We start from the raw sequence: 27,371 nt of genomic DNA on the forward strand, positions 1-27,371 counted from the left end.
TATGGTACTACACATCCCAGCCTGCCCCACGGGAGCGCCGGCCACCAGGCTGCGCGCGTTGGCTTCTGGGAGTTGTAGTCGATATTGGCCATGCGGCGGTTAAGGGCGGTTGCAAGGAGGCTTCTCTGGGCGGCTGCGCAGCCTCTCGGGGAGGGCGGGAGCGGCAGCGGCGCGGCGGCGCCTGCGCAGTGAGGACGCGGAGATCTCTCGCGAGGAAGGACGCCATTATCGCAGCCGCTCGACAAACACCACGAGAATTCGCCACCACACACGGTAACCGCGGCTTCCCGCGGCCGGATGGCTCGGGCCAGCCTCTCTGGGGCCCGAGGGCCGGGGCCCAGCACGGCTTCCCCGCTCCTCACAGCGTCGGCCAGTCAACCGGGCCGCGAGCGAGAGGCTCAGGGAGGGGCCGAGCCGGGGGGGGGGCTCTGCCCCCGCCCCCACGGTCTGCGGGCGCTGGCGAGTCTCCGCCCCTCCCCCATGGGGCTGCTGACCCCGGCACTGTGGTGGGGTCTCCCCGGGGGGCTGCTCCCCCCACGACCGGGGCTCTGGCAGGGGGGGTGTCTCCGCTTTGACTCCCCCTCCCCCGGCACTAGGCCCCTCGCCGTACTGTGGGGGAGGGGCAGTTCTCAGCCTACCCCAGTGCTGTCCCCCCGTAGTCCTACTGGGAGGGGGGGGCTCAGCCCCCCCCCCGCCCATTGGAGTGCAAGGCTAGCATTGAGGAGCGGGGAGTACCCTACATTTCTCCTTCCCCCATGAGTAGCACTATAATGGGGGAGCTATTCCCACCCCCGGTTTTGTGATGCTCTTCCTGAGAGGGCTGGTGTGAGGCAGATGTAATTCCACCCCCACCCTCCCAGTGTAGCACATACACTGCATTGCGAGGGCGTTTTTAGAAGGGAAGCCTGTTTCTCCAGGTGCACATTCTACCCCCATAGTGGATTGTGAATAAAACTAGAGGGGGTGTTTACTCCCTTTTCCCACCCCATGTGTCACTTGTGGAATTCTGTAATGGAAAGGGGCTGGGGCTTGCACATACAAACACTCGATTGCAAAAATTATGTAGCTGGGCATGTTCTTCATGCAGTTGGAAGTGGTGGATGACCTTCCCCTTCCCTTTCTCTCCCTCTCCCATGTGAGTTGATATTTTCTGAATCAGTCTGCACTTAGCCATCAGACATTTTCTTCCTCTTGTCTTTGGAATATTAAGATGTTTTTAAAGTTTTTTTTTCTCCTTATATGGTGAAAAGTACTAAACTTACAACCAAATATAGTCAATTCTGCTAGGGGGCTATATAGTTTGTATACCCGTTTATTTTTAGTATTCCCAAGATAAGAGTTTTGTTTTATTTTTTAACAGAAGCACAAATTTAAAGGGGCATTATGAACTTAAAAAAAATCTCATTTTCTGAAAATTGTTTGCCTACTGTTTTCACTGATAACACTTCATATTAATGTAAGGGAAAGTTTAGAGCATTTTTTTTGTTTTTGCTACTTCTCCAGTTAGTTTACTTTATGTCTAACCTTCCTTTCTGTATAGTTAGTTTCAGTTTAATTATAGTTTCTCCTCTTTTGTAGGTCTTTCACACAACATACACAGAGAGAAAAACACTTAAAATGTGGCTGTAAAACCATCAAAATATGCAGGGACAGGAGTGGTACTTGAAACTTTATCTTTTGAACACTAGAACTTAAGTTGAGTGTCCCTTTAATATTTTCTCTGAATAAAACAACCAATAAATTAACTTATTTAAATACATGTTAAATGAATGTTGTGTAAAATCTAACAACTAAAAATTCTAATTGATTCTGAAACACTGTAATAAACTTCAGTAAGTACAGTAAACTGTATTTTAGCCTAATAACTCAGTTTGCAATAAGACATTGGAAGATGACAGGTAGCAGAACTTGATAAATTGTTAGGGCAGTTAAAGATTGAATCCAGTTTTCATAGATGTGAACATCCTGCCTGTTTCAGAAAGTGTTGAGCACATTTTTTGGATGTGGCTTGGTCCCAAAATCTAATTTATGGTAACGTACAAGTTTTAAAATCTTTATGATCCTGTCAAGTTTAATTCATCAGGTGGCTGCAGTACAGGCCTAAAATTGTAAGGCTCTTTAAAATACTATTAATGTTTAATGCCTAATAGTATCGCACTGATCCAATGGACATTAATTCTGGTGTCTGATGTTATGTTTGATGTTAAGGATTCAGCCGGTGCATGTTCTGCTAAATAATTTTTTTGAAATAGTCCAGTGCTTATGTTTAAGGCCACGTTTATGTCAGGGAAGTCACGAATCGGAATCCGAGACCTCGGTGACATTCTCTGCTTCAGGCCCAGGGGCTGTGGGACTCGAGCTGGTAGCCAGTGGGGCCCTGACAGGGTTCCAGCGACAGGTGATAGGGGGCCCCCTGCAAGGTTCCAGCGACAGGTGACAGACTCCTAAGGGGGCCCTCCTCAGGGCTCCAGGGATGGGCGATAGCCTTGTGCGAGGCGAAGGACTGTGCCTTGGGCGAGTGGCTGGGCATGTCCCGTTTTCTCTTTGGGAAATATGGTCACCCTGCAGATCCCAGGCACCATGGGTGGAGGGGTGCGTCCCCTCTTCCCAGCTTCCAGCTGCTCTGGGCAGAAGGGGAACCCCATAGCTCCCAGCCACCACGGTGGCAAGGGAAATCATGGAGCCACAGTAGCAAAAGTCACAGACAGGTCACAGCTTCCGTGGATTTTTGGTTATTGCCCATGACTTTTACTAAAATTAACCATGACAAAATCTGAGCCTTACTTATGTTCCCTGGACAAAAATCAGACTTTTCTGTGGTGCACAAGATATGTTTTATACTGTTTTCCATTGATTAGCTAAGGAAAGGTTAAATATATGATATATCTTCATACCATAAAAGAGTATTCAAGGTTGTCCTGATTAAGATCCTGATTCTACAATGAGGGCAGTGCAGGTTCAACCCACATTAACCAAATTTGCAATGACTTACATAGGCATATTGTAGGTTCTCTTTACCCCTTATTTTCATAGGAAAAAAATGAGATGAATTCACAGAACATGTACATTCTCATCTTTTTATCAGAACTTCCATGCTCTTAATATTTTTTCATGAGGCATTGCTTGAGTTGGAATTTCTGACGTTCTTGTAAGAAATGTATACATAAGGATACTTCTCACAATAAAGTCAACCATTTGTTTTTAATGAGAAGAGATGGGAACTTGTCTGCATACATAGAAGCACATACAAAAATAACACTATTCTAAAAGTCTGCAGAATATTTTTTGTGCAATGAATCTAACAGGCCAACCAATGCAGTAATTGAAGCAGGAATATATGCAAACCTACCAGCCACACATTTTTGTTGTCGAATGCAGTTATGCTATGCATACTAACCTCATTTCCAATAAAATCTTTTCTTCATGGGTGTAATTTTTCTTGGCCTGGGATTTGGTACTTAGTTCGGTTTTTAATTATTGAAATTACTTATTTTTTATTTATATTTTAGTTTTAAAAAAATTCCATATTTTCATATTCTTAATTTGTGTGAAAAAGGAAATAAACAATTTATTTGAAATCAAGTGCAGGGCCTGTCTTATCATAGTTTAAGATTTTGTTAAGCTACGTCTAAATCCTTAATTTGCTCTGTTGTTGTGTTGCAGAACATATATTAAGGCGCTAGTCAGAATGCGCAATAATTTAAAATTTCCTTATTTTAAGTACACTTGTATTCTGACCTATAAATGAGACTGTTTCGACAAATAAAATAATCCACTGGACAGAGCCCTCTAATACCTTTCTGCAAAACAGTCATTTAAGGATCTGTTGGAATTTTGAACTTAATTTACTTTTGTTCTCTTACTGTAAATTAGAGCTTAATTATTTTACAATTAAAAATCAAATACTTTATGTTCCGGGTGTGGATTTGTAGAAATAATAAAAATTAGGACTGGATCTATTGCATAAACTCACTCATTGCATTTGTCTTCTAAAGATCAGTGAGTAACTTTTGAAAGTACATAAACTTTCATAGGTTTAAAGGCTGTAGCTATCATGTTTTCTGGGAAGACTTACAAAGTGGTATAAGCAAACCAGGATTGTGCTAGGAACATGAAGTAAAATTCAGAAGGTGAGGAAGAACTTTGAGAGTCAGTCTTTCCTTATGATTATAGATTGTTCTTCAATTTAATTATTTTGAATTATGTATACTCAGCAAGAATTTGAACAATATTAGTATTCTCCCTGTATCTAAAAGCTCAGTGTGATAGTTACATCAGTTTCCTAAAACTTGATGCCCTGAATAAACAATTAAACTACTTCCTTTTTGTAGAAATATAGTGTGGGAAGTAAACATCTTAAAACAGTTCTTTTTGGGAATAAGGAAGGGCCTCAATAAATGGAATTAACCAACTGACTTGTTTTACAGTACATTATACAGGTTCACTACCATACTTTTTCTAAATTAGCTTGATTGGAAGCTTGTATTAGAATGTTTACTTTTTCTAAAATGCTAGGTCAGAAGACTGTTTTAATATAGAAATTTAATAATACGTGCTAGAAAGAGAACATAAAGTAACATTGCTCTTTCTCGTTGTGAAGCATTCTGATTGAGACGAATTGCATAAGAATAAAACGTATTACACACATATTTCCCTCACCTCTCAGCTAGATGCAAGTGTATCCAAATCTGAAGTCTCTACAGATTTGTAAAAAAATAAATAAAAAAAAGTCATTTTTATTAAAGGCTAATTTCCTGAGTCAAATAAGGCAACGTGAGTCAGTATTTATTACTAATTGCATGCTTTTTGCCTGATCTGAACAACATTTCTCCAGGCAGAAACCTCCATGACACCATAACAAAGCAGCTTTCCTAGACAGAGAAAGGAAAACTTAGCATGCAAGCTGAAACTTTGCAGTACTGTGTCTGGCAGTGAAAAGCCTGAATTAAGTGTTGCATCTTACAAAGCTTCCTGAATTAAGCCAGATCCATGTATACGTCTTATTCCTTGATGGTGGCTAAGGTCTTTCACTGAAAACACTGCCTGCTGCTCCCTTCAGCCTTACCCTTATAAAACAGCTGGACAAATATAGTTGGTCTAGTGGGTCAGAGGGATGCTGACCGTTGAAGCAGCTGTGCCGTAGGCTCTATACATAGGACTTTGTGAGTTATCACTTCTAATTTTACCAGGAAGGTAACTGAAACTTACTGCAGCATTCATCTTGCTGCAGCTGTTTTCTTCGCTAACTAAAGTCTCCCAATGGTCTTCATAGTTAGCTCAGGAAGGTATTGTTATAGTTCTCCATCCTAGAATAAACACAGGCATGTATATAACCTTGGTGATGCAGGAAAAGGCTTAAGCTTTTGATCAGCCAAAGATTAACAAAGGCGTTTCTGGCCACTGTTGTAAACTGGCAGTGGAAGAAGAGCTGAATTTAGTAGACCTAAACAGAGGTGGAAAGGTAGAGAATAGAACTTTCTTTGAATGGTTTTCCTTACCCGCTTTAAAGTTTTCACAAGTGATCTTGAGTAGAACTGATCATTTTGTCAACAATATTTTTGCAGAATGATTCATTTTTTGATATTTTTTGTTTGATGAAAAACTGAAAATTTTTTTTGAGGGGAGTTCTTTTGTTGGGGGAAACCCCCCCCCAATGTCATGGGCAATTTTGATAAACCTTTTCCCCACTAAACTTCCTATAAAACATTAGAAGTACCTTTTTTTAACCAGAACTTAAAACTACTGAACTATTGAAACAACATATACTGTTTTGTAACAGATTCTAATAACATTTTCCAGGTACTAATAAGCAATATTTATTGATCTGTGAACCAAGGTCGAATTTTCTCCTGCAACATTTTTAACTTAGGCCTTGGCTACACTGGCAATTCACAGCGCTGCACTTGCTGCGCTCAGGGGTGTGAAAAAACACCCCCCCTGAGCACAGCGAGTGCAGCGCTGTAAAGCGCCAGTGTAATCAGCGCCTGCAGCGCTGCACGCTCGCTCGCAGCGCTGCAAGCTATTCCCCTCGGAGAGGTGGAGTACTGGCAGCGCTGCGAGAGAGCTCTCGCAGCGCTGGCGGCGTGACTACGCTCGCGCTTCACAGCGCTGCCGACGCAGCGCTGTGAATCCGCAAGTGTAGCCAAGGCCTTATTTGGTGTTAGCTTTAGATTTCTAAGGCAAAGTAGTGAGAGCCTTTATGGAGACATACCTATGTCATAGAGCTGGAAGGGACCCCAAAAGGTCATCGAGTCCAGCCCCCTGCCTTCACTAGCAGGACCAAGTACTGATTTTGCCCCAGATCCCTAAGTGGCCCCCTCAAGGATTGAACTCACAACCCTGGGTTTAGCAGACCAATGCTCAAACCACTGAGCTATCACTCCCCCCTTTAGTCTAAATCATTCTCTCAGAATCTTATCCATCTACCCCAGTGGTGGGCAACCCGTGTACTGCATGTGGCCTGTCAGAGTAATCCACTGGTGAGCGGTGAGACTATTTGTTTACATTGACTGCAGGCACAGCTGCCCGCAGCTCCCAGTGGCTGAGGTTGCCGGAAGCGGCAGCCAGCACGTCCCTGCACCGCTTACAGCTGCTCCCACTGGCCAGGAACGGCGAACCCTGGCCACTGGGAGCTGTGGGCGCGGACAGTCAATGTAAACAAACTGTCTCACGGCCCGCAGGTTGCCCACTACTGATCTACCCCTTTCTCTGTGGAAATGGTGTTAGCTTGCTGCCATGACTCTATCCTTCCCTTCCTATGAATATCACCCTGTAAGGCTGGGGTTCATGTTATAGAAAGGGGTGAAAGATAAGGGGTGGCTCCTTGTTATGTGGCTGTATTGGAGCAGAGCTGTCCAGGGCAAGATCTGATGAAGAGGTGCATGACCTCCATGTGATTTCCATGTCATCACTCATGTTTGGGGGCAGACTGTGCAGCCTTTTGCACTGAGTCAAACCCTGACCTGAACCCTCTCCCCCCAGGATAAAGTTGAGGAGCACTGCAAGGAAGAATCCAGCTTTAGAGTCCTTTCTTGTGGGTTTTTCATAAAAGAGGGTGGTTAAACTTTTATAATTAGGTAACTGCATTCATTTGAACCAGACAGAAATACTGTTTGTTTAGTTTAATATTGGACTCAACTTGTCACTGTGTTTATTAAGCTGTATATTGTAAATGCTAAAATATAGAGATTTCGTGTCAAAATCCTTACTGTGTTGTACTGAAACGTATGTTGTGGAAATCTGAAATTACATCTGAAGATAACAAAGAATGTGGCAGTTTCTCTAAAACCTCTTCATAGACACTAGTACAAATGCATTCCAATCTAGTACAAAATAAAATATTAAATAGGGATGTTTTGTTCAAAATATCAAAAACAAGGAAAGGCAACAAACAGATGTCACACAACCTATACACCACCTTAGGTATTTTATATTATTTGTTTAGCAATAGGAACAAAGCATACAGGTACAGGAACAATGAGATTGTGAGAAACCTAGTTGCAACTAAACTACCCCTGCTGAGAAGGGTGCTGTCCCTAGATCCTGCTTGCAATCACCTATCTTTCATATACAGAAAACACAGACACACACTCTCTCTCTCTCACTCTCTCCCCTGCTGGAAGCAAGATTGAACTTTCTCTTTTCCCACACCATTTTGACAGTTGTGGGTTCATGCTGTCTTGGCTATACTGTGGGAGAGGTCTTTACTACTTTTCTTTCTTCCTAGCTGTCTTTAGCGGTAGTGAAACTCATCGGCCTTGTTAATTTCACTCTGCTATCACAGTACTTAGGAAAGCTGTGAGGTGCTGCAAGAAATGGTATTGGCTATTCAGTAGGGGGCAGTCTTCATTCTGAATTTATACCAAGCCCATGGCCCAGCAAGATGTTATGAACAAAAAGGTTTTTTTTGTTATTGGCTTTGCAGTGAGATACAAAATAAAATTTGTAATCAAAGGAGTAAGAGAGTTAGCCTGGGTGTTCTGGCCAAGTTACCTCTGAGAACTGTTTCCCCACCTAATTCATTCTGCAAGTTTAATAATCTTGCCAGAGCTCTTACAATACTTTTCATCCATAGTGCTCAAAGTATCATCCCCATTTTACAGATGGGGAAACTGAGGCACATATAGGGGAAGTGACTTGTGTAATGCAACTTAGCAGTTCAGTGGCAGAGCCAGCACTAGAACCCAGATCTGGACTTGGACTCAGGCATTCTCCTGAGAAACCAGGTCTCCTCTACCTGCTAGGCAACTCTGCTTTTTGCTTTTCTATTAGTTACATCTGATACTCTTCCTGTGTAGAATTGCTGAACAGCTGTTACATTCCACTCTGCTTATGGCTGGCTTTCATTGGTGGGTAAATGATCCCTTAGCATTCCTTAACTATCTTAGATAGCCGTTGTGTTTTGAATCTTAATATTTGTAAAGTGCTTTGAGATCCACTGAGGGTCACCAGAAGTACAAAATATTTTAAAAATAATTTAAATATTTAAACTCACCACTGCCTTTGTTGTATATTTTTTTTACACACATTGTGTCAATTAAACTAGTTTAAACAAAGTTTCACTAGGTATATCTTCTCATTCACCTAAAATGGTATTGTGGACAGTCAAGTCCTCTGTGCCATATGTTCTGGTTTACAACAATAAGGCATAATAACAATGCAGAATTTGGGCTTTACTATATTAATGTTCTATCATTTTCTGTCTTGTTCCCGCTTATTACCTCAGTAAAAAAAAAAAAAAAGTTTTTTGTTTTTTTTTAAATTGTACAATTGAATCATCATTTTGTTGGGAATGTATGAGACCAGACCTTTCATGAAAGCAGTCCAAAATAGTATTTGAATTTATATCATGTATTCATAGTAAGAAGTGAGACAATATCTCTTTTGATTCCCTTCTGCCCTGAGACATCTTATGACACTGAGTTTCAACTGTGTTGTATGTGTTATACTGAGGATATTCCTTCCCTGAACACAAACCTCAATGATTTTCATTGAGTTGAATGAAAACATGTTACTAAGTGGAAATTTTTTACCTCCCATGCAATCTGCACTTCTCTGCATTCATCAAAAATGGGTTTAAAAATATCCATGAACATAAACTTCAAAGCATATGCTTCAGATTGGTATAGATACATATGCTCATGAGCTAGTCTAGACAGCTTGACATGAGTGCCAACCTCAGGGCAGACTGTCAGGGGACAGGGCACAAATCCCCAACTGGTTGTAAGTTTCTATAATTAGATTTCACCAACCAAGTAATAAGTGTGAACTCCTAACGCACTGTAACAGCCTTAATGTGGAGTCACAGTCTCCTTGGGCACTCTGGTTTATCTTGCCACCCTTGCGTGCCTGTTTTTGTGATAGATGGTCCCTTACACCAAAAATCACAACAGTTACTTCCAGTCCCAAAGGACCAATCACTTACCCAGGTCAGTTGTTTTTAGTTTGAGATCTGAGGTACAATATTTGTAGCCAATCCTATAATACTAACTAAAGATTTATTAACTATGGCCTTGTCTACACTGGCAAGTTTCTGGACAGTAAAGCAGCTTTCTGAGGTGTAACTCCCGAGGTGTACACACTGCCAAGCCACTTAGTGCGCAGAAATTGTGCAGTTGCAGCACTGTAAAAAAACCACCCTGACAAGAGGCGTACAGCGCCACGGTGCCAGTGTAGACACCCTGGTCAATTACAGCGCTGCGACTGGCCTCTGGGTGGTGTCCCACAATGCCTGTTCTTGCCTCTCTGGTCATCGGTTTGAGTTCTACTGCCCTGCCCTCAGGTTGACCAACGGTGAGCCCCCCCCCTTAAATTCTTTGGAAATTTTGAAAGTCCCCTTCCTGTTTGCTTGGTGACATGTGCAATGGTCTCAGTGCATCTTTCCAGGTGATCATGCCTGCTCCACGGACCAGGCGATCCCCCTCTTGGAGCAATGCCGAGCTGCTGGACCTCATCAGCATTTGGGGAGAGGAGGCTGTCCAGTCCCAGCTGTGCTCCAGCATAGGAATTATGATACCTACGGACAGATTTTATGATGCATGACAGAAAGGGGCCATGACTGGGACACGCTGGAGTGCAGGGTCTAAGTGAAGGAGCTGCGGAATGCCTGCCACAAGGCGCGGAAGGCAAACCGCTGCTCTGGTGTTGCGCCCATGAGCTGCCGATTCTACAAAGAGCTGGACGCAATACTCAGTGGCGACCCCACCTTCATTGCAAAGGCCACTGTGGATACTTCGGTAGCTTGCGTGCCAGTCGAGAGTGGACCAAGCCAGGAGGAGGAAATCTTGGACGAAGAGTGGGAGGGGGACCCAGAGGCAGAGGACAACTCGGAGGTCAGGGATGCATGCAGCCAGGAGCTCTTATCTACCCCGGAGGAGGCTAGCCAGTCACAGCTGTCGGAGTTTGGCGAAGCGCAAACAGGAGAGGAGGCCCCTGGTAAGAGGCTTTGATTTTGGGAATCGCTGAAGCGAGTTGTTGGGGGCAGGAGGGTTGCAGAAAGCAGGCTTGTGTCTGTATGATGCGAGTACCACCACATGCCTAGTCTGAGTGGCGGACCAGGGTGTTGATTGACTCCCTCACTTCACGGGAATCTGCCTCAGAGATCTCCATAAAACTCTCATGGAGATACTGGGCAATCTGCTGCCGCAAGTTCTTTGGCAGAGCTGCTTTGTTTCTTACCCCCATTAAGGGTAACTTTCCCGTGCCACTCTGCCATTACAGGTTGGCATTACAGCACACAGGCGAGCTGCATAAGGGCCAGGGTGGAAGCCACAGTCTTGGAGAAGACTCTCCCTTGATTCCCTGCTCACCCTCAGCAGCGAGATATCTTCCATAATGAACACAGCGTGTGGAAAATGTGGGGACGGTAATGATTATAAGGCCCCCGCCCACAGTGCTGGTTCCCCCAAGAGCCATGTGTCCAGTGTACAGTACGGTCCAGGGACCCTGATTTCCCTTGCCCCTGTGGTTACTCACCATTTTGGGGGTCTTGTGGCTCATGTGTGCTTGCCTGGGGTCAGCCAGTTAGTGACAGGTATGTGAATAGTGGCTGTTTTTTAACTCACTGAATGAGTGTTCTGTGTGTTGCAAACAATACTCCTTCTGTAAAATGTTGCATTTTGGCTTCACAGATATGATCTTGGGAACCCAGCCTCCCTACTTGGTATCGCCGGCTGAACGGCTGCGTAGAATTAGAAAGCGGCCACAAAGAACTAAAGAGGACTTTCTGCATGGTGTCATGATGCACTCCATGGCCGAAAAACAAGAATTGAAAGAGTGGCGGGACAGCGAGAAGAGGGACCGAAAGGAGAACGCGGCATGCCAGAACGAAGCCAGGGAGCATCTCTTAAACGTTATGGAGCGCCAAGGAGACACGCTCCAGGTGCTACTAGCACTGTAAACTGAACAGCTCCGATCCCACCCTCCCCTGCAGCCGCTGTTGCAAAACTCTTTCCCATGCGCCACGCAGACGCCCCCAACTCACTCTTATCAACCTCCTGGCTCCAGTCTGTACCCGCTGCATTCCACTCCTGCCCCATCACAATCCAGCCCTGCAGACTCCCAGTACCCACTGAACTCAACGCCCATCCCTCTGCAGTTTAGCCCTGCTGAAGTACAGTACCCGCTGCACTGTTTATCTTTCTCCTCTGGTTGTTTTTTTTTTTTTTTTTTAAATAAAAGAATTTTTTTGGTTTGAAAGCAATGTGTATTCCATTAGTTGAAAGAAAAAAGCTCTGCAAAGTAACAGGCAATTTTCTTAAACCTTCATAGTGCATCGTCTGCACCGATCACAATCGACTCCTAGCATTACAAGCACTGCACTCCCAAGCATAGGAACAGATATTAGTGGCTTTCAGCTTCAAATTGCTGCTTCAAAGCATCCCTGATCCTTATGGCCCCGCGCTGTGCCCCTCTAATAGCCCTGGTCTCTGGCTGTTCAAATTCAGCCTCCAGGCGCTGAGCCTCAGTAGTCCAGCCCTGAGTGAAGCTTTCACCCTTCCCTTCACAAATATTACGGAGCATATAGCATGCAGCTATAAGCAGAGGAATATTGTCATCGGCCAGGTCCAGCCTCCCAGATAGGCAATGCCAGCGGGCCTTCAGTACTTGCTCAACCTGTTGTTCAACCGCTCCTTGCTGCTGTCAAGGTTCCCCATGAATGGCTTCATAAGCCACGGCATTAAGAGGTAGGCAGGGTCTCCCAGGATCACAATGGCCATTTCGACTTCCCCTATGGTGATCTAGTCCGGGAAGAAAGTCCCTGCTTGCAGCTTCCTGAACAGGCCAGTGTTCCGAAAGATGCGTGCGTCATGCACCTTTCCGGACCAACCTGCGTTAATGTCCGTGAAACGCCCACGGTGATCCACAAGCGCCTGGAGAACCATTAAGAAATACCCCTTCTGAATAATGTGCTAGGTGGTCTGGTGCCAGAATTGGAATATGCGTGCCATCTATTGCCCCTCCGCAGTTAGGGAAGCCCATTTGTGCAAAGCCATCCATAATGTCACACAAATTGCCAAGAGTCACGGTCTTTCAGCGCAGGATGTGATTAATGGCCCTGCACACTTCCGTCAACCTGTGTCCAACGGTCGACTTTCCCACTCCGAACTGGTTAGCGACCGATCGGTAGCAGTCTGGAGTAGCCAGTTTCCACAGTGCAATCACCACATGCTTCTCCAACGACAGGGCAGCTCTCATTCTCGTGTCCTTGCGCCACAGGGCTGGGGCGAGCTCACCACACAGTCCCATGAATGTGACTTTCCTCCTCCGAAAGTTCTGCAGCCCCTGCTCATCATCACAGACATGCATGACGATGTGATCTCACCACTCAGTGTTTGTTTCCCGAGCCCAAAAGCGGCATTCCACTGTGGTCAGCACCTCCGTGAATGCCACAAGCAATCTTGTGTCGTGGCTAGTACGCGTGGCGAGATCAATATCAAACTCCTCTTGCCTTTGTAGTTTAAGGAATAACTCCACTGCTACTCGTGACGTGTTAGTGAGAGTGCGCAGCATATTGGTCAACAGTGCGGGATCCATTCCTGCAGACCGAAAAGGCAGAGTGTGCAGTACACAAACCGTTGAAAGATGGCGCCAAATGCAGACAGAAGCACAGGGATTGCTGGGATGCGAAGCAATGCATCATGGGGCATTGGGACAGGACCCAGCATGCCCTGCGGCGCCCTCTGCCTTCCCACAACTCTTAGCGGCAGAACGGAGATGCTCTATGAGATAGCTGCCCAGAGTGCACCGCTCCAAATACCTCTGCAAGTGCCGCAAGTCTGAACACGCTATTGCACAGGCAGCTGATAGTGTGAACCTGCAACAGCAGTTTCCCTTCAGTGCTCTCTGAGTGGTGCTGTAACTGCCAGTGCTGTAACTCTGCCAGTGTAGACATACCCTAAGAAAAAGAAGTGAGTTATTTACAAGGTTAAAGCAGGTAAACATACATGCACAAATGAGAGACAGTTTTAGGCTCCAAAATGTAATAGTTGCTGATGTAATACGCAAGCTCCGTATGTCCTTTAGAACTAAGCCAAGCCAAGCAGCTTGGGGGTCCTTTTATGCTTAGAAATTTTGCCCTCTCTGAATTCCAAGCAGCATAGTGATAACAATTCCTCTTTGACAAGGATTTTTATACCCTTCCCTCAGAATTCAGGCTACGATGGGACTAAGACTTGGGGGGAAGCAATCAACAAAGTCTTTTGTCTACTAATGTCCCACAATGGCTTGTCTGATATCTATAGGCCTTCTATTGTTGGGGAAAAGATGACACCTCTTGTGGTTAGTTAGCATTTCATGCTTGGTAATGCTTCTCCACTGGCTGTGGGGATTTTCAATCTTAGGGCATGGCTACCGTCGAAACTCCAAAGCGCTGCCGTGGGAGCGCTCCTGTGGCAGCACTTTGAAGTGCGAGTGTGGTCGCAGCGCCAGCGCTGGGAGAGAGCTCTCCCAGCGCTGCAGGTACTCCACCTCCCACGAGAGTTTCTGCAGATTGTGGAGCTTTTATGGGTTTAAAACTGAATCCATTTTTTTTAAGTTCTGACTTCTTAAAGATCCTTTGCTGTTAAGGCATCTATTTCATTTTTCCTGCTGTCATCCTCAATTTTTGGGATTTGCACTGTAGCCCATCAGCACAGTGTCTGAGCACCACATTATCAAAGTGATATTTTTAGGTTACCTACTTGTCTTACCTTCACTTTCATGCCAGTCGACATGTACTTTCGGAGACCAGATTTCTGTGCTTTGGATGCATGAATATGTTTCTGTAACCTGCATTCCTGTCTTTTGATTCTTTTCAACACAGAGGTTGAAAGAATTCTCAATGTCAGCGTACAATAGTAGCTCATTCTTAAAGGATAAACAGACCAACACCTGTGCATGAAGCTGTAATGACTCCAAGTTTATCCTCCTGCCCCACTCACAGTTGCCAGAAAGACAATAGTGAAGCATTAAATATAGTGATTTTTTTAGTGAACAAAGTCCAGTATTGTGATGATGCCTGGCTTTTTGCCTATAGGATCTTTCAGGGGCATCTCATTACAAACATACATTTTGTTTTCTTCTGTATAGGGAAACTGAAAAGTTATCATCTTTGAAATTCCTTAGCACTTTATAAACTTTCATATGTAAGCCCCCTAGTCCTTGGTCAGTTGTGCAATATCGTTAAGTACGGCCTAACAGGGCCAAAAGCATTTACTGTACATTACAGTTTGGAAACTAAGAACTTCCTAATATCACATGCAGTAGAGCTTGTTATAATTCTTCTTATACATTGTAATATCCTAGTATTTTTATAATTAAACAGTAACAGTTGTGGTCCAGTTTAGTTACAGAATATAGGGTTTAAACAATTACTGTTTTTACTTACCATTTTTGAATAATGTGGAGTGGGAAGAAGAAAGGTAAAAGTGCTAATAGCAGTTCAGAAATTTTAAGATGCCTTCTTTTCTCTTCATAGTTTACAGTGCAAGTCAATGCAGTGTAAAATTGGACTTTCTATTTAAAATACTTTTGAGGTTTCATATTTCTATTCCCAATATGTTGGTGCATGAAGTCCATAGGAGGCTTGGCAGTTCTTGTATTTACAATGCATTTGACCTTATACACTATTAAAAAGGCTGCTTTTTATTATGTTTTACTTATTAATATGTTATATTATGTTGATATATAATGTGTTTTGTTAGGGAATTATTCACTAGTGCAGGAAGACTCAGTTCTGGCTGTCTAATGGAGTGACTCTGGTCTAGACACAGAGCCAGACTTTGGATTTATAAAGGTTTTGAAAGTCACAGAGGTGAAAGCCTGCGAAGAGCACTGTTGGGCTCTGATCCAGCAAATATTTATGCACCTGCTTAACTTAACATATGCTGAGTAGTTCCATTGACTTCAACGGGACTGCTCACAGTGCGTAAGGCTAAGCACGTGTTTAAGTCTGTAGGACTGAGGCCTAAATCAGTAGTACTCACACTGGATGCAGGACAAATAAAGAAGGGGTTGACTGGTGGCCAGTAGGTGCATGGAGAAGAAAATACATATTTGCAACAAAAAATAACTATTTGAAAATGTGTGTTTGTGTTGATCATTTTTTCCTCTTCATTGGATTTATTCTTGTTTAACACAAAACAAATGTAATTTAAAGGTTTGGAGCAGGCAGAGGGGAAGTAAAATGTCACATTTTGGATTATGTGGTAAATTGGAACAAATGTCCTCCTGTTACATACAATTAAAGTATTGTAGCAATCTTGCAACAGTAAAGTAGCACTCAGGAACATCAGCCAATATTTGCCATCACTGAAACATGATCAGCTGATGTATACATTTCATGTATTGAAACTCTACGTTTCTAAATCACCCTATTCACACCCCACCCCCTCAAATTAGTTTTAGAAAGTAAAACTATGTTTATTTGATACATGTTTGTATGTTAGTAAGGCTGTTGACCACACACCTGTAAGCTGTTTTCCCACAGATTTTAGTATTTTAAATGAAATTTAGCCAAAAAAGATAATGCAGTCATATACATTTACCTATAAATATTTGTGTTATTAAAGAAACATGGAATGTAAACAAAAATAGTTCTACCCTTGTCAGCTGTACCTGTTATACACTGGTGCTTGTTTACAGTTCAAACATCACAAATAGGGATTCTAGTTTTATGTTTAACTCCATGTATTTGTGAATAAATGCTTTCAGGTAAAAACAAGTTACCTCTCTGTGGGGTTTCAGGCAGCTCTCTGTCTTTGTCCCCTTTCCCATTCATCAGTTTGCACTCTTCCTAGTCAATTTCACAGATGGAGTATCAGCAGTGATAGTAATAATGTTAAAAAAGCCCAAAAAATGTTCTCAGCTCTGTACATTTGCCATCAACAGGCCTCTCTTCCCTCCTCCTCCTTCCTTAAACATAAATATTCTATTAAATTGAAAAAGAAACAAAGCATGGGAATCTGGAAGGTAAAAAACTTCAAATACTGGCTTCATTAATATTTACTGTTAACCATACTTGGCTCTGTACAGAACATAGATTAGGTAAGGGTCCTCAAGGAGCCTACAGTCTAGGTATTGTATTTATTTGAATTGATAAAAATTGTCTATTCAAGACTCAAGTTATTTTACAGTCAGTCATTCTACATTGATCCAAACCCATTAGATGGAAAAACATCTCTACGCTATGATTGACATCTCCTTTTTCACCCACTTCAAATCCTATTCAAAAGCCCCACCTCCCAGAAAAATAGGCTAATTTTGCAGTGTGACATCAAGGTCACAATATACAGAATATATTAGGCCACGCCCAGAGGGATTAGGGTTGGGGTGGGAGGCTGAGGAGAGAGTGAGTCTTTAGAACTGAGGAACTGCCACAGAGAACATCCTGCCACTACCTCCTCCTTGTTTAAACAAGGGGGCTGTAATCTTGAGCAGCTCAGTTAATCACAGCTTCCAGAGTTTTACATGAAGAAAGAGATGGACGAAAGATTCAAACCCTTTAGGGACTGCATAGGCCAATACTATCACCATCTTAAAGTTCACCTAAAATGCAATGGTGATCCACGTAAAACATCATTAGTGAATGGGCAGCCCCATTCTACACTAACTGTGATTTCCAAATGATCTTAAAATTTAGACCTAGGTGGAATACATCAAAGTAATCCTACCACAAGGTGAGAAACTGAGGCCTGGTCTACACTAACCCCCCAAGTCGAAGTAAGGTACGCAACTTCAGCTACGTGAATAAAGTAGCTGAAGTTGACATACCTTACTTCGAACTTACCGCGGTTCAGACGCGGTCCACACGCGGCAGGCAGGCTCCCCCGTCGACTCCGCGGTACTCCTCTCGTTGAGCTGGAGTACCGCAGTCGACGGCGAGCACTTCCTGGTTCGATTTATCGCGTCCAGACCAGACGCGATAAATCGAACCCGGAAGTTCGATTTCCAGCCGCCGAACTAGCGGCTAAGTATAGACCAGCCCTGAGACAAAATCTGAACCAAAAGAAATGTTGCAATTTTTTTCCGCTTGGTTCAGTGAAGCATTACTTTAATCTTATTTGGAGTGATTTTTTGTTGTTCGAGAATTAACTAAACAAAATGTACAATTATGAGCAGAGGGATAGCTCAGTGGTTTGAGCATTGGCCTGCTAAACCCAGGGTTGTGAGTTCAATCTTTGGGGGGATCACGTAGGGATCTGGGGCAAAAATCAGTACTTGGTCCTGCTAGTGAAGGCAGGGGGCTGGACTCGATGACCTTTCAGGGTCCCTTCCAGTTCTAGGAGATAGGTATATCTCCATATATGATCAAGCAAGTAGCATTCTGGGTCCATTATCTCTCAGCCTGTTTTAATATAAATTCATATATAGCTTTAAATCATTGACACCCATCCCACCAATCACAGCTCACAGAACACTATAAAACAGAGGTCATCATACATTGATTTGTAGGACCATCATATGATGATTAGAAAAACAACAGCAGGAAGACTGAATGGAAGCACACAGAGAAATGGACCTGCATTTGGGACTTTGCACCACAGCACTCCCTGTGCTTGGGGGAGTGGGAACTAAAGTCACTCTTTAATTCTGTCTGTTCACAAATTACCATGTTTCAATCCTTAATAAAAAGTTTCCAGGTGCTCCTCTGCTAGCCTTTTTCTGGAATGAGAAACTGTTGCTGCAAGCCATTTGACAGGGTAGATTGATTTAAATCAAAGCGATTTAAATACTGATTTTAATGATCCTAAAATAAGATTGATTTTCATTGGTCAGTAACCATTAAAATGTTGATTTGCAATCAAAAATAGACTTCACGCTAAATTTGGTGCTTCCTTTTGCTAACCAAGAGGATACACCATATCTACATACATTTATTTAAGCAATTATTTAATTTTTTTTTATTTGTGTCTTGTGTCAAGCTGGATTTGGATGGAAATTCAAATTCTATTAAAATGCACAAAAAGCATTTTAATTTTTAAGAAAAAATTTAGCAAAATATGTTTTGCTTTAAAACTAACCGATTAAGACTATGTCTACACTACAAAGAGAAGTCGACCTATGTTAGGTTGACTTACAGCCATTGCATTAATTGCTGCGGTGGCTGATGTCCACACTACCCTTCTTCTGTTGGTGGTGTGCATCCTCACCAGGAGCGCTTCCACCGACTGAAGAGGGGCAGTGTGGGGGACTGAGAGCCAGGACTCAGCCCCACCAGGAGCCCAGCTGCCGCCCAGGGCTTCTCGCCTCCAGTGCGGAGATCCGCATTCCGAGTCCTGTTGACTGCCGTGCTTCCGGCGGGGAGTGGGGAGCCTTGGTGGGAGCCCAAGTCAGGAGCCTGGGTGACAGCCTGGCTTGGAGCGGAGACTGGGCAGGAGCCTTTCTCAGAAGCCAGGAGCTGGAGCCATGAAATTGACATGAATGACAGCCAACAGCAGATGTAAGAAACATAGTGTCTACACAGACATGCATTGCCCTAACTACACGGACATAAGCCCTCCGCCTCTCCTTGAGGTAGTTTTATTATGTCGGCATAGCAGGGGAGTTACATTGGTGGGAGGAGCATTAAATTTAGTGTGTATACCTCCTCTTTTTGTCAACAAAAGCTGGCTTTTGTTGAAGAAACTGTGTAGTGTGGACAAGGCCTTATTAAACAAAAGAAGTAATTGTTTTTGGTCACCTTGTCCTTCAAGATTTTATAACTAGAAGATTTTATCCTTTTACACCTAGTTTTTATGTACAGATTGGAAGTGGAAAACAAGCTTTCCTGCTTTTACAACTCCAAATTGGCTTCTTAACTTTGAATGCAATAGTCATTGAACTGAACTAGTTGAATAAACTGAAATGAAGAAGCTATTCTCTCTGTACCTGCAGAAGAGGCTACTGCTTTCAAAAGCTGGTTTAGCACTTCTGGAACCATAGTTTGTTGGTGCTCAGCCAGTGACTTCCACCAGTTCAATGGTTTGACTTTCTTTAAAACTTGGCAGCAGACATATACTGATTAATATTATTTTTTGCATTTAATTTAAATGATTTTAATATATATTATAATAAATTTAGGCCTTAATATAAGTTGTCAATTTCAAATTTAATTTCAAATAGATTTGTTTTTAAAAAAGAAACTTGTATTTAATTAAAAATAAAAAATCCATTTTTATCCACTCTGCTATTTGAACAACTTCAATTAATGCTTATTTTCAGTTTAAGGTGCTTGGACTTTCCCATCAGGGAGCAAGTGCATGCTTTAGTTGCAGGAAACAATCACTGTTCCTCAGAGAGGGCTAACCACCTATAGCATTATGTTTAAGTTCATCTGTTTTCGAGTTTTCCGTGCATAAAAATGGCCCATTGTTTAAAGGTGGAAGAAGATGTTTCTTCCCACTTAACTAATCCAGATTTTGCTCAAACCTACCAGGAAAAATTAAAACAAAATTCAAATTGTAGGTTGATGTCAAACATTGAACGCTTTATGCTGACTGGCAGGCCTGGGACTAGCAGTAGGAAGATGCAGATGCTCAGGTTAGAGGTGGGGTTGGGTGATAAGGAATAAAAGGCATATAGGATAAGGAGGAAAATGTCCCATGTACACATTTACTAGCACTGTTTGCTGCATCATCCTCTATTTTCGCCTACAAGTCTTCCATTGCAAGCACTCTTGCAGCCTTTGCATATGAGATCTGGCAATATGACAGTTTGGGGTATTGCTCTATGGCAGAAGGCAGTCAGGTACTTTTGAACCTGTGAACTTTGTCTCAGCAAGTGGTTATCTGAACACCATGAACTGTTTAACACCCTTCTCTGTCTTTTGATTTTTCAAATGTGATGCAGGATAGTGAACACAGTTCAGTCTCTAAATTAAACTTGAAGTGAAATTAATTTAATGAAGTTTTGGTAGATGAAGATATATTAACCTTCAGAAGATTTAAAAATTTCTGTCATCAAAATATTCTATAGCAGGAGTCGGCAACGTCTGGCAGGCGGCTCGCCAGGGTAAGCACCCTGGCAGGCCGGGCCAGTTTATTTACCTGCTGACGTGGCAGGTTCAGCCGATCACGGCCCCCACTCGCTGCGGTTCGCCGTCCTGGGCCAATGGGGGCGGCGGGAGGTGGCGCGGGTGAGGGATGTGCTGGCTGCGGCTTCCCGCCGCCCCCATTGGCCCGGGACGGCGAACCGCGGCCAGTGGGGGCCGCGATCGGCCGAACCTGCCACGTCAGCAGGTAAATAAACTGGCCCGGCCCGCTAGGGTGCTTACCCTGGCGAGCTGCGTGCCAAACGTTGCCGACCCCTGTACTATAGTCTGTTATTCCTCTGTAATGATGACTGTTCTCTCTCAGAATCTAAGAACGTTTCCCCAAATTTTGGAAGGATAATTTTTTCTTGGGATACAGTAAGGTAAGGAATGTAGTATATCTTTAGGTTTAATCATGTCAGTGACTCATTCATGTTCTAAGTGTTACTACAAAGACAAGTATTTTTTGAAATGCCACCTTCTAAAATACAGATGGATGAGGTTAATGTAATAGCTCCTGTAATTCATAAAGGGATCATTAGGCCAGGAGATTTTGCTAATCAGTAGTAGTAGTAGTAGTAGTATATTTGTTTGTTTGAAGCAGATCTATTGCTGGAGAAACAACCCTCTCCCATTCTCCTTTTTTTTTCTTCTTCTTTGCATGGCTGACAAAGTCAGGTACAAATGCCAGAGGAAATCAAAACTAATCAGAATTCATCTTGACCTCTGGAAAGAATCGGTATTGATATGTGTCAGTGTTTAAAAGCTGAATGTGGCAGAAGAGTAGGAAGCATGGTGGGGAGCAGAGATATGACTGTGGGAATTGTGGAGGAAAGGGATTGTGAATGGGGGAAATGGAGCTAGAATGTGGGTGTTGAGGGAAGCCATGGAGGAAACATGGGGATGTTGGGCTGTGATAGAAGGTATGGGAAAATTTGGGACATCTGTGAGGAGGATAGGGGCAAGAAACAGGGGAGCAGAACTGGCGGAAAGAAACAGTGGCAAGTGGAGCCTCCTGTCTGTGATGCTTTTTTGGGGTTGCCTGAAGTATCGGGAGTAAATCATAGAATCATAGAAGATTAGGGTTGTAAGAGACCTCAGGAAGTCATCTAGTCCAATCCCCTGCTCAGAGCAGGACTAACATCAACTAAATCATCCCAGTCAGGGCTTTTGTCAATCCGGACCTTAAAAACCTCTAAGGATGGAGATTCCACCACCTCCCTAGGGAACCCATTCCAGTACTTCACCACCCTTCTAGTGAAATAGTGTTTCCTAATATCCAACCTAGACCTCCCCCACTGCAACCTGAGACCATTGCTCCTTGTTCTGTCATCTGCCACCACTGAGAACAGCCGAGCTCCATCCTCTCTGGAACCCCTTATAGCAGGGGGAACTCCCACTAGGGGAAACTCTCTCCAGCTAGTGGCTTTTGGCTGCTCTGGGCTCTTTCCCTCAGGTTAGCAATTTACACATCCCACTTTGTTACACTCGAGTGCCAGTCCCCTCTCTTGTGCACACCAATCTGCTTACTTGGTGGAAACAGTGTACCTTAGTTCATCGGTTTCACCTCAGTTCTACACCCTTCTGAGCAAAAGGCAATGAAAACCAAATTGAAGTTTATTTAACAGAGCTTGAGATAAAGATTCAAATAAAAAAAGTATAAGGGCTTGGAAACATAAGGTTATAATTACAAGAAAAAAATAAAACAATATATAACCTATACATATTAACAAGTTACTTTCCTGTCTAGTAAGGTATTTCTCACCCACTGGTTCTTGCAGCGCTTGTCCAAGGAGGTGAGATCCACTGTTCATGAGACAACTCCCATTGGCAGAGTTATTCCTCTGTAATGGATAAACATTTGGGCCATTTCTTCTCGTATACAGTCACAAGCTATTGTCGCTTAGCCCAGGAGGCCGCCTCTTCCCATAACTCTTCTGGGGTTCGTTTGTCTTTATAAACCTCCAGCCTGCATCTACTCCAGATGGTAAACATAAGCCCCCTCCATGGATGTTCAATGTCCTTATGTTGATTAGGTCAGCTCTTCGACTCCCACTTCTCAGGTGATAGGTTTCACTCCCAACAGATTTGAAACATAATTTCCTACATGTCACATAGATCTAAAGTTGTTTCCTGTATAAACATTTCTCATCCATGACAATCAGCTAGTTCTTAGCTTTTAGCAGATACCACACGTGACCCCCTTTGGTGAAATATTGCGAAGATGGTCGGACATGGGTAATATACCTACCTGGGCCTGTCTGTGTTACACTGCTCCCTACGGGCCTGCTCAGGAACTTTTCTCATCATGGTGGCAAATCTTCCCATGCTGGTTGTCATTGTCTTGACTCCCCAACCCACCTAAGCAATAATGTTGTTGGGCCCCTTTATGCGCCCATGCCATGGGACAGAGCTACTAGGTTTACCTCCCCCTACTCCAGGCCCCTGCACAACCACAAAACCCCAGGCCACTAGCACATTTCTGCTAAACCATCTTGTCTCTCCAAAGCCCCGCTTATCCCCTCATGCCACCCTAGGTATCTTTCGCCACTCTGTATAGCCCTTTATTCTCTGCTGCCCACCCTGTCTCCTTGGCTCACCAGATGTATATAGGGAGCACAGCTGGTGATGGGAAATAGGTAGCTCATGCATCTGAGTAGTTCATAGTTTTTTAAGGCCAGAAGGGACCATTGGATCAGCTAGTCTGACCTTGACCTTCTGTCTACTATTCTTTGTGTAGCTCTAAACTTGTTCTGAATAAGAGGAATAACTTCTCTTTTTATGTATTTAATTTTTAACATTTCAGAAATGGCTTTATATTAGGATATTGACAGAATGTGTATGACATTTGGAGTTTGTGAGGACTGATTTCTCAACTAGAGGAATCCAAAGAAGTGTTGGGAAAACAGTAAAATTTAAAAATAGGAGCATTTTAAAATGTTTTTTCTGGAAAAGTTAATAAATACTTTACAAGAAAAATTGTGTACAAGGAAAATTCTGTTGTGAACTGAAGACTTATTTTGCAAAATTTGTAGACTAAAGGTAGGATTTCTAAAAGTGCTTAGTGCAGGCCTAATTCTTCTCCTTTTGAAGTTAATAGGGGTTTTACCATTTACTTCAGTGAGAGCAAAGTTAGACCAATGTTGAACTCTTCTGAAAACTCTACCCTGAATTTAATTGTTGAATGTGAAACGAAAGGCATTTTACTCCAGCTTTAATTTCAAATTTCTGTGCAACTTCTACTAAATTACCAATGCCTCCATAATCCATGTATTGTGTGTGTGTATACAAATAAATACATTTTTCCCTAATGTTTTGATAGAGCAGGGATTGGCAACCTTTGGCCCGTCGCCCGTCAGGGAAAGCCGCTGGTGGGCTGGGACGGTTTGTTTACCTGCAGCATCCACAGGTTCAGCCAATCGCGGCTCCCACTGGCCGCGGTTTGCCGTTCCAGGCCAATGGGGGCTGCGGGAAGTAGCGCGGGCCAAGGGACATGCTGACTGGATTTCCCTGATGGGCCGCATGCCAAAGGTTGCCCGATCCCTGTGATAGAGGTTCTTTCTGAGTCTGGGGGCAGCAGACTTATGTTGTGCTATGCCCAGTGAGAATGTAGAAATGGCAGATTCTTGTTTGTAAAATACTATGCTTCATCATGACCTTGGCCAGTTGCCGATGCGCAATGTCTGATTTATTGAAAATATGTTTAAAAAGGTGAAAATTTATAATGTTATAAAGAAACATTACCATATATGTGTGCCATTTTATAAATTACCATATCTTGGCCGTTTTAATCCTTTATATTCATTAACTGCTAAAAGACATCTGTCCAAGCTAGGATAAAGTGGGGGCTTTGTGCCTGGATTTTTTTTTTTTTTTTTAAACGTATATCAGTATTTCACCAGAACATGACACAAGAGGCTGGGAGTGGAGAAAGGAGGTCAGAAACGGGAAATTGTTTTTCACTTGCACTAAGGGAGGGCTTAACTAACTTGAACTAATTTTGTTATAACAAATGGATTTTGGAAGGGGAAAAGGTGTGCATTGTATATTGGCCTAAATTGAATTTAAACAAGTGAGTTACAGATCCCTTGAAAGTGATTTATAATATGCTGATGTATTCATAACTAGAACAGCACTGCTGCGCAAGGCTAAAATGAACCATATGAAGTATCACTGTTATCTAGCGTTGTAAATACAATTTTTTTCAAAATCAAGATTTGACATAATTTGCCCCTTTTCTAATGTGTGGATTGAAAGATGCATCCCTTCAGATTAATGGCAGAGTTCTGAACAGTACGCAGTTAGTGACATTATGAAACAGTAATTCTAGCACAGCTGTTTTCTTATGTTAAGACTGGCTGGTTCCCAGGACTTCTGAGAAATGGCAAATTTAGCTTGCCAAAATGGCAACCACATGTACTAACCTATTGCCAGTTTTCTTGGGCACCTTGCCATAGTCTATACGATCCCAACAATTTTCATAGTGATCAGAATTTCAAATGAGTCAATATTGGCAGTAACATCATTTTGAGTAAACAACTCTGGTATTCTGTGGTGTCCTCATTCAAAAGATACAGGCTTTTCTAATGAGCAGCTGCTGCTGAGGCCAATCTCAGAAGTCTTTGGTAACACTGTATTTTTTTTTTTAAATTGCACTCCACCTGCCTGGTTTAATTGCTTTCATGTGTTCAAGTGGAAGAAGGAAAGAGGAAAATGTTTATGCATAGTTGGATTGGATTCAGTGTCAAGGTTAAGGGATAAATTACCATTTCCATTGGTAAACCTCAAATTATCCTTCTAGTATTCTTTGCGCCAGGTATTAAAAAAGACTGGTCTCCTGGCACGCATTGTCCATCCTTCTGTAACTGTGGGGAAACACAGATGTGAACTGTTCCTATGATTTTAATTCAACTTTAGAGGCTGAAGATTTTCCTTAATATGGTTACTAAAGACCTTTGACAGAGAATTCTGCAGGAGCAGGGCTGAGAAATGTTTGGCTCTAGAATCAGGACCATGCTTTGGAAATAGAATTAAGCTTCATCAGAGCTGAGCTGTAGAAACTCCAGGCAGAGGTTGGAGTCAAGAGAGTAAAAATTGAACTTTGGTTCAAATTTAGTTTTAATTAGCAGCAGAGAAGTCCCTAATCTCAGTGTATGTTAACTGAGATTTTTACAGATCCCACAGGAATGTCACATTTGCAGGGACAATGTCTCCATATATGTTTGTATTGTGCATTGCAGAATGGGGGTGCAATGCTGATTTGGGTCTTTGGATGCTATTGCAATATAAATATTAAATAATTTAACTGTTTTAAAAAAGCCTGTAAATGAAAAGAACCCTGCAATTTAGGAATGTTATTCCCTTAGTAAAGAGGCCACAGTGTCTTATGATTTATTTATTTCTGTATATGTATGTGTAAGTATTGTTGCTATTTTTAAAAATTAAATGTTAAACAAAAATTATATTTAAAATAAAACACAAACACTTTACTGTGTATTTAGTGCTGGTGAATGGCATTGAAGTGCCAAACTGGGGAGTCAAGGGACTGTCTTTATTTATTAACAGAAGAGGTACAGCACATACATTGGGATAGTGCAAGCTTTCCTCACAGGTCCAGGTAGGACCAACTCAGAAATGATAGGCGTATTTCAGTCTTGGTCTTCTTTGGAGATGCTACCAAACAAAGTGGCAATTAATGGCAGCTGGCATAGTAGTTTCTGGGATATGGACACGTGCCCGCTAGGAACTGGGCCAATATTTACCCTATCTGTTTCACAAGGATCACTGAACGTTCATTAGGTGGCCATAACCAAACCAATCTGGATTTGAACCAATGATCTAAAGGTGAAAGGCTCTGATTCTCACTATCAATCCTTTGAGACACAGCTCCTTTTAAAGAACATGAATAAAGTATTAATTTACTTGTGTGTGTTAACATTCTTTTTTGCTGCTGTCTTTCAGGGTTGTACGAAGTGGCAGACCTCTTAGAGTGTGAGTTTGGGGCCTTCCGTGGTATTTGAGCGAATATTGTTGCCTGATTCTGAATGATGTCAGAACAGGATTTGGCAGATGTGGTTCAGATTGCAGTGGAAGACTTGAACCCAGATCATCCAGGTACAGTAGGGGGTAGCACTGACACAAGGAAGAGCAGTGAAATGTTACCTTCTAAACAGGGGGGAAAAATCACTATTGCACTCCTTTTACAAATTCAAAATGGCACAAAAGTTTCCTAGAGAATTTAATTCTGCCTTTAAAAATGAGTTTGTTAACATTGCATTCCAGTAACTTTATCAACATGGCCTGAATTTTCTTACTACAACAGTTTTTATTATTAACATTTTGCATTTAACATCTTTAAAAATAGAGGGCTATATCCTCTCCCTGTTCTTTGTACAGAAGTACTTTTGTGCAAATATCTAGGGTTAAACATTGCCTACAGTAAGTTTTTCTTCTTGCTGAGCATCTTTCTCAGGCTTTCCTCCAAATGAGAATTGCTACCCAACAAGTTATGAACCATAGTTTTGTACTTGGTATTTACTATTTCCTCCTTTACGTGATTGAAATTCTTTGTATTGTACCAAAGTGGTAGCAGATTGAAATCACCTCCAAAAGCATTATTGTGACATTCATTGTTCTTGAGAGTTTGTTCATTAAAGGAAAATATCAGTGTAGGATGCTAGTTATTGGCCTCAATCCATATATGGCCCCATTGGAGGTAGTGGGTCTATGTGTATGAGTAAACGTGGGCACGAGTGTTTGTAGGATTGTGCCCATAATTTGGGAAGACACTGATGTTAACAAGGCCCCATTCCTGCACTCAGAACCATATGGGTGAACCTCTGCACTAATGAAGAACTCCAGTGAAGCTGTTTGAGTTCTGCGT

The 27,371-nt window shown here is 42.7% G+C and overlaps 1 protein-coding gene across 2 annotated transcripts in view; it reads left to right on the forward strand.

Moving 5' to 3' along the window:
* Positions 1–197: 197 nt before the first annotated feature.
* The window catches only part of LOC113409654 (protein BANP), a 251,306-nt gene continuing 224,132 nt past the window's right edge, over positions 198–27,371 (forward strand). For both annotated transcript variants that reach the window (XM_026663811.1, XM_026663812.1), the window contains exons 1-2: positions 198–273; positions 26,450–26,602. In XM_026663811.1, the coding sequence (XP_026519596.1) occupies positions 26,533–26,602 (70 nt within the window). In that variant the 5' untranslated portion in view covers positions 198–273; positions 26,450–26,532. The remainder of the gene's footprint in view (positions 274–26,449; positions 26,603–27,371) is intronic.

This window comes from Terrapene carolina, unplaced genomic scaffold (genome assembly GCF_002925995.2).
Source record: "Terrapene carolina triunguis isolate 2854851 unplaced genomic scaffold, T_m_triunguis-2.0 Scaffold33911, whole genome shotgun sequence".
Lineage (NCBI taxonomy): Eukaryota > Metazoa > Chordata > Testudines > Emydidae > Terrapene > Terrapene triunguis.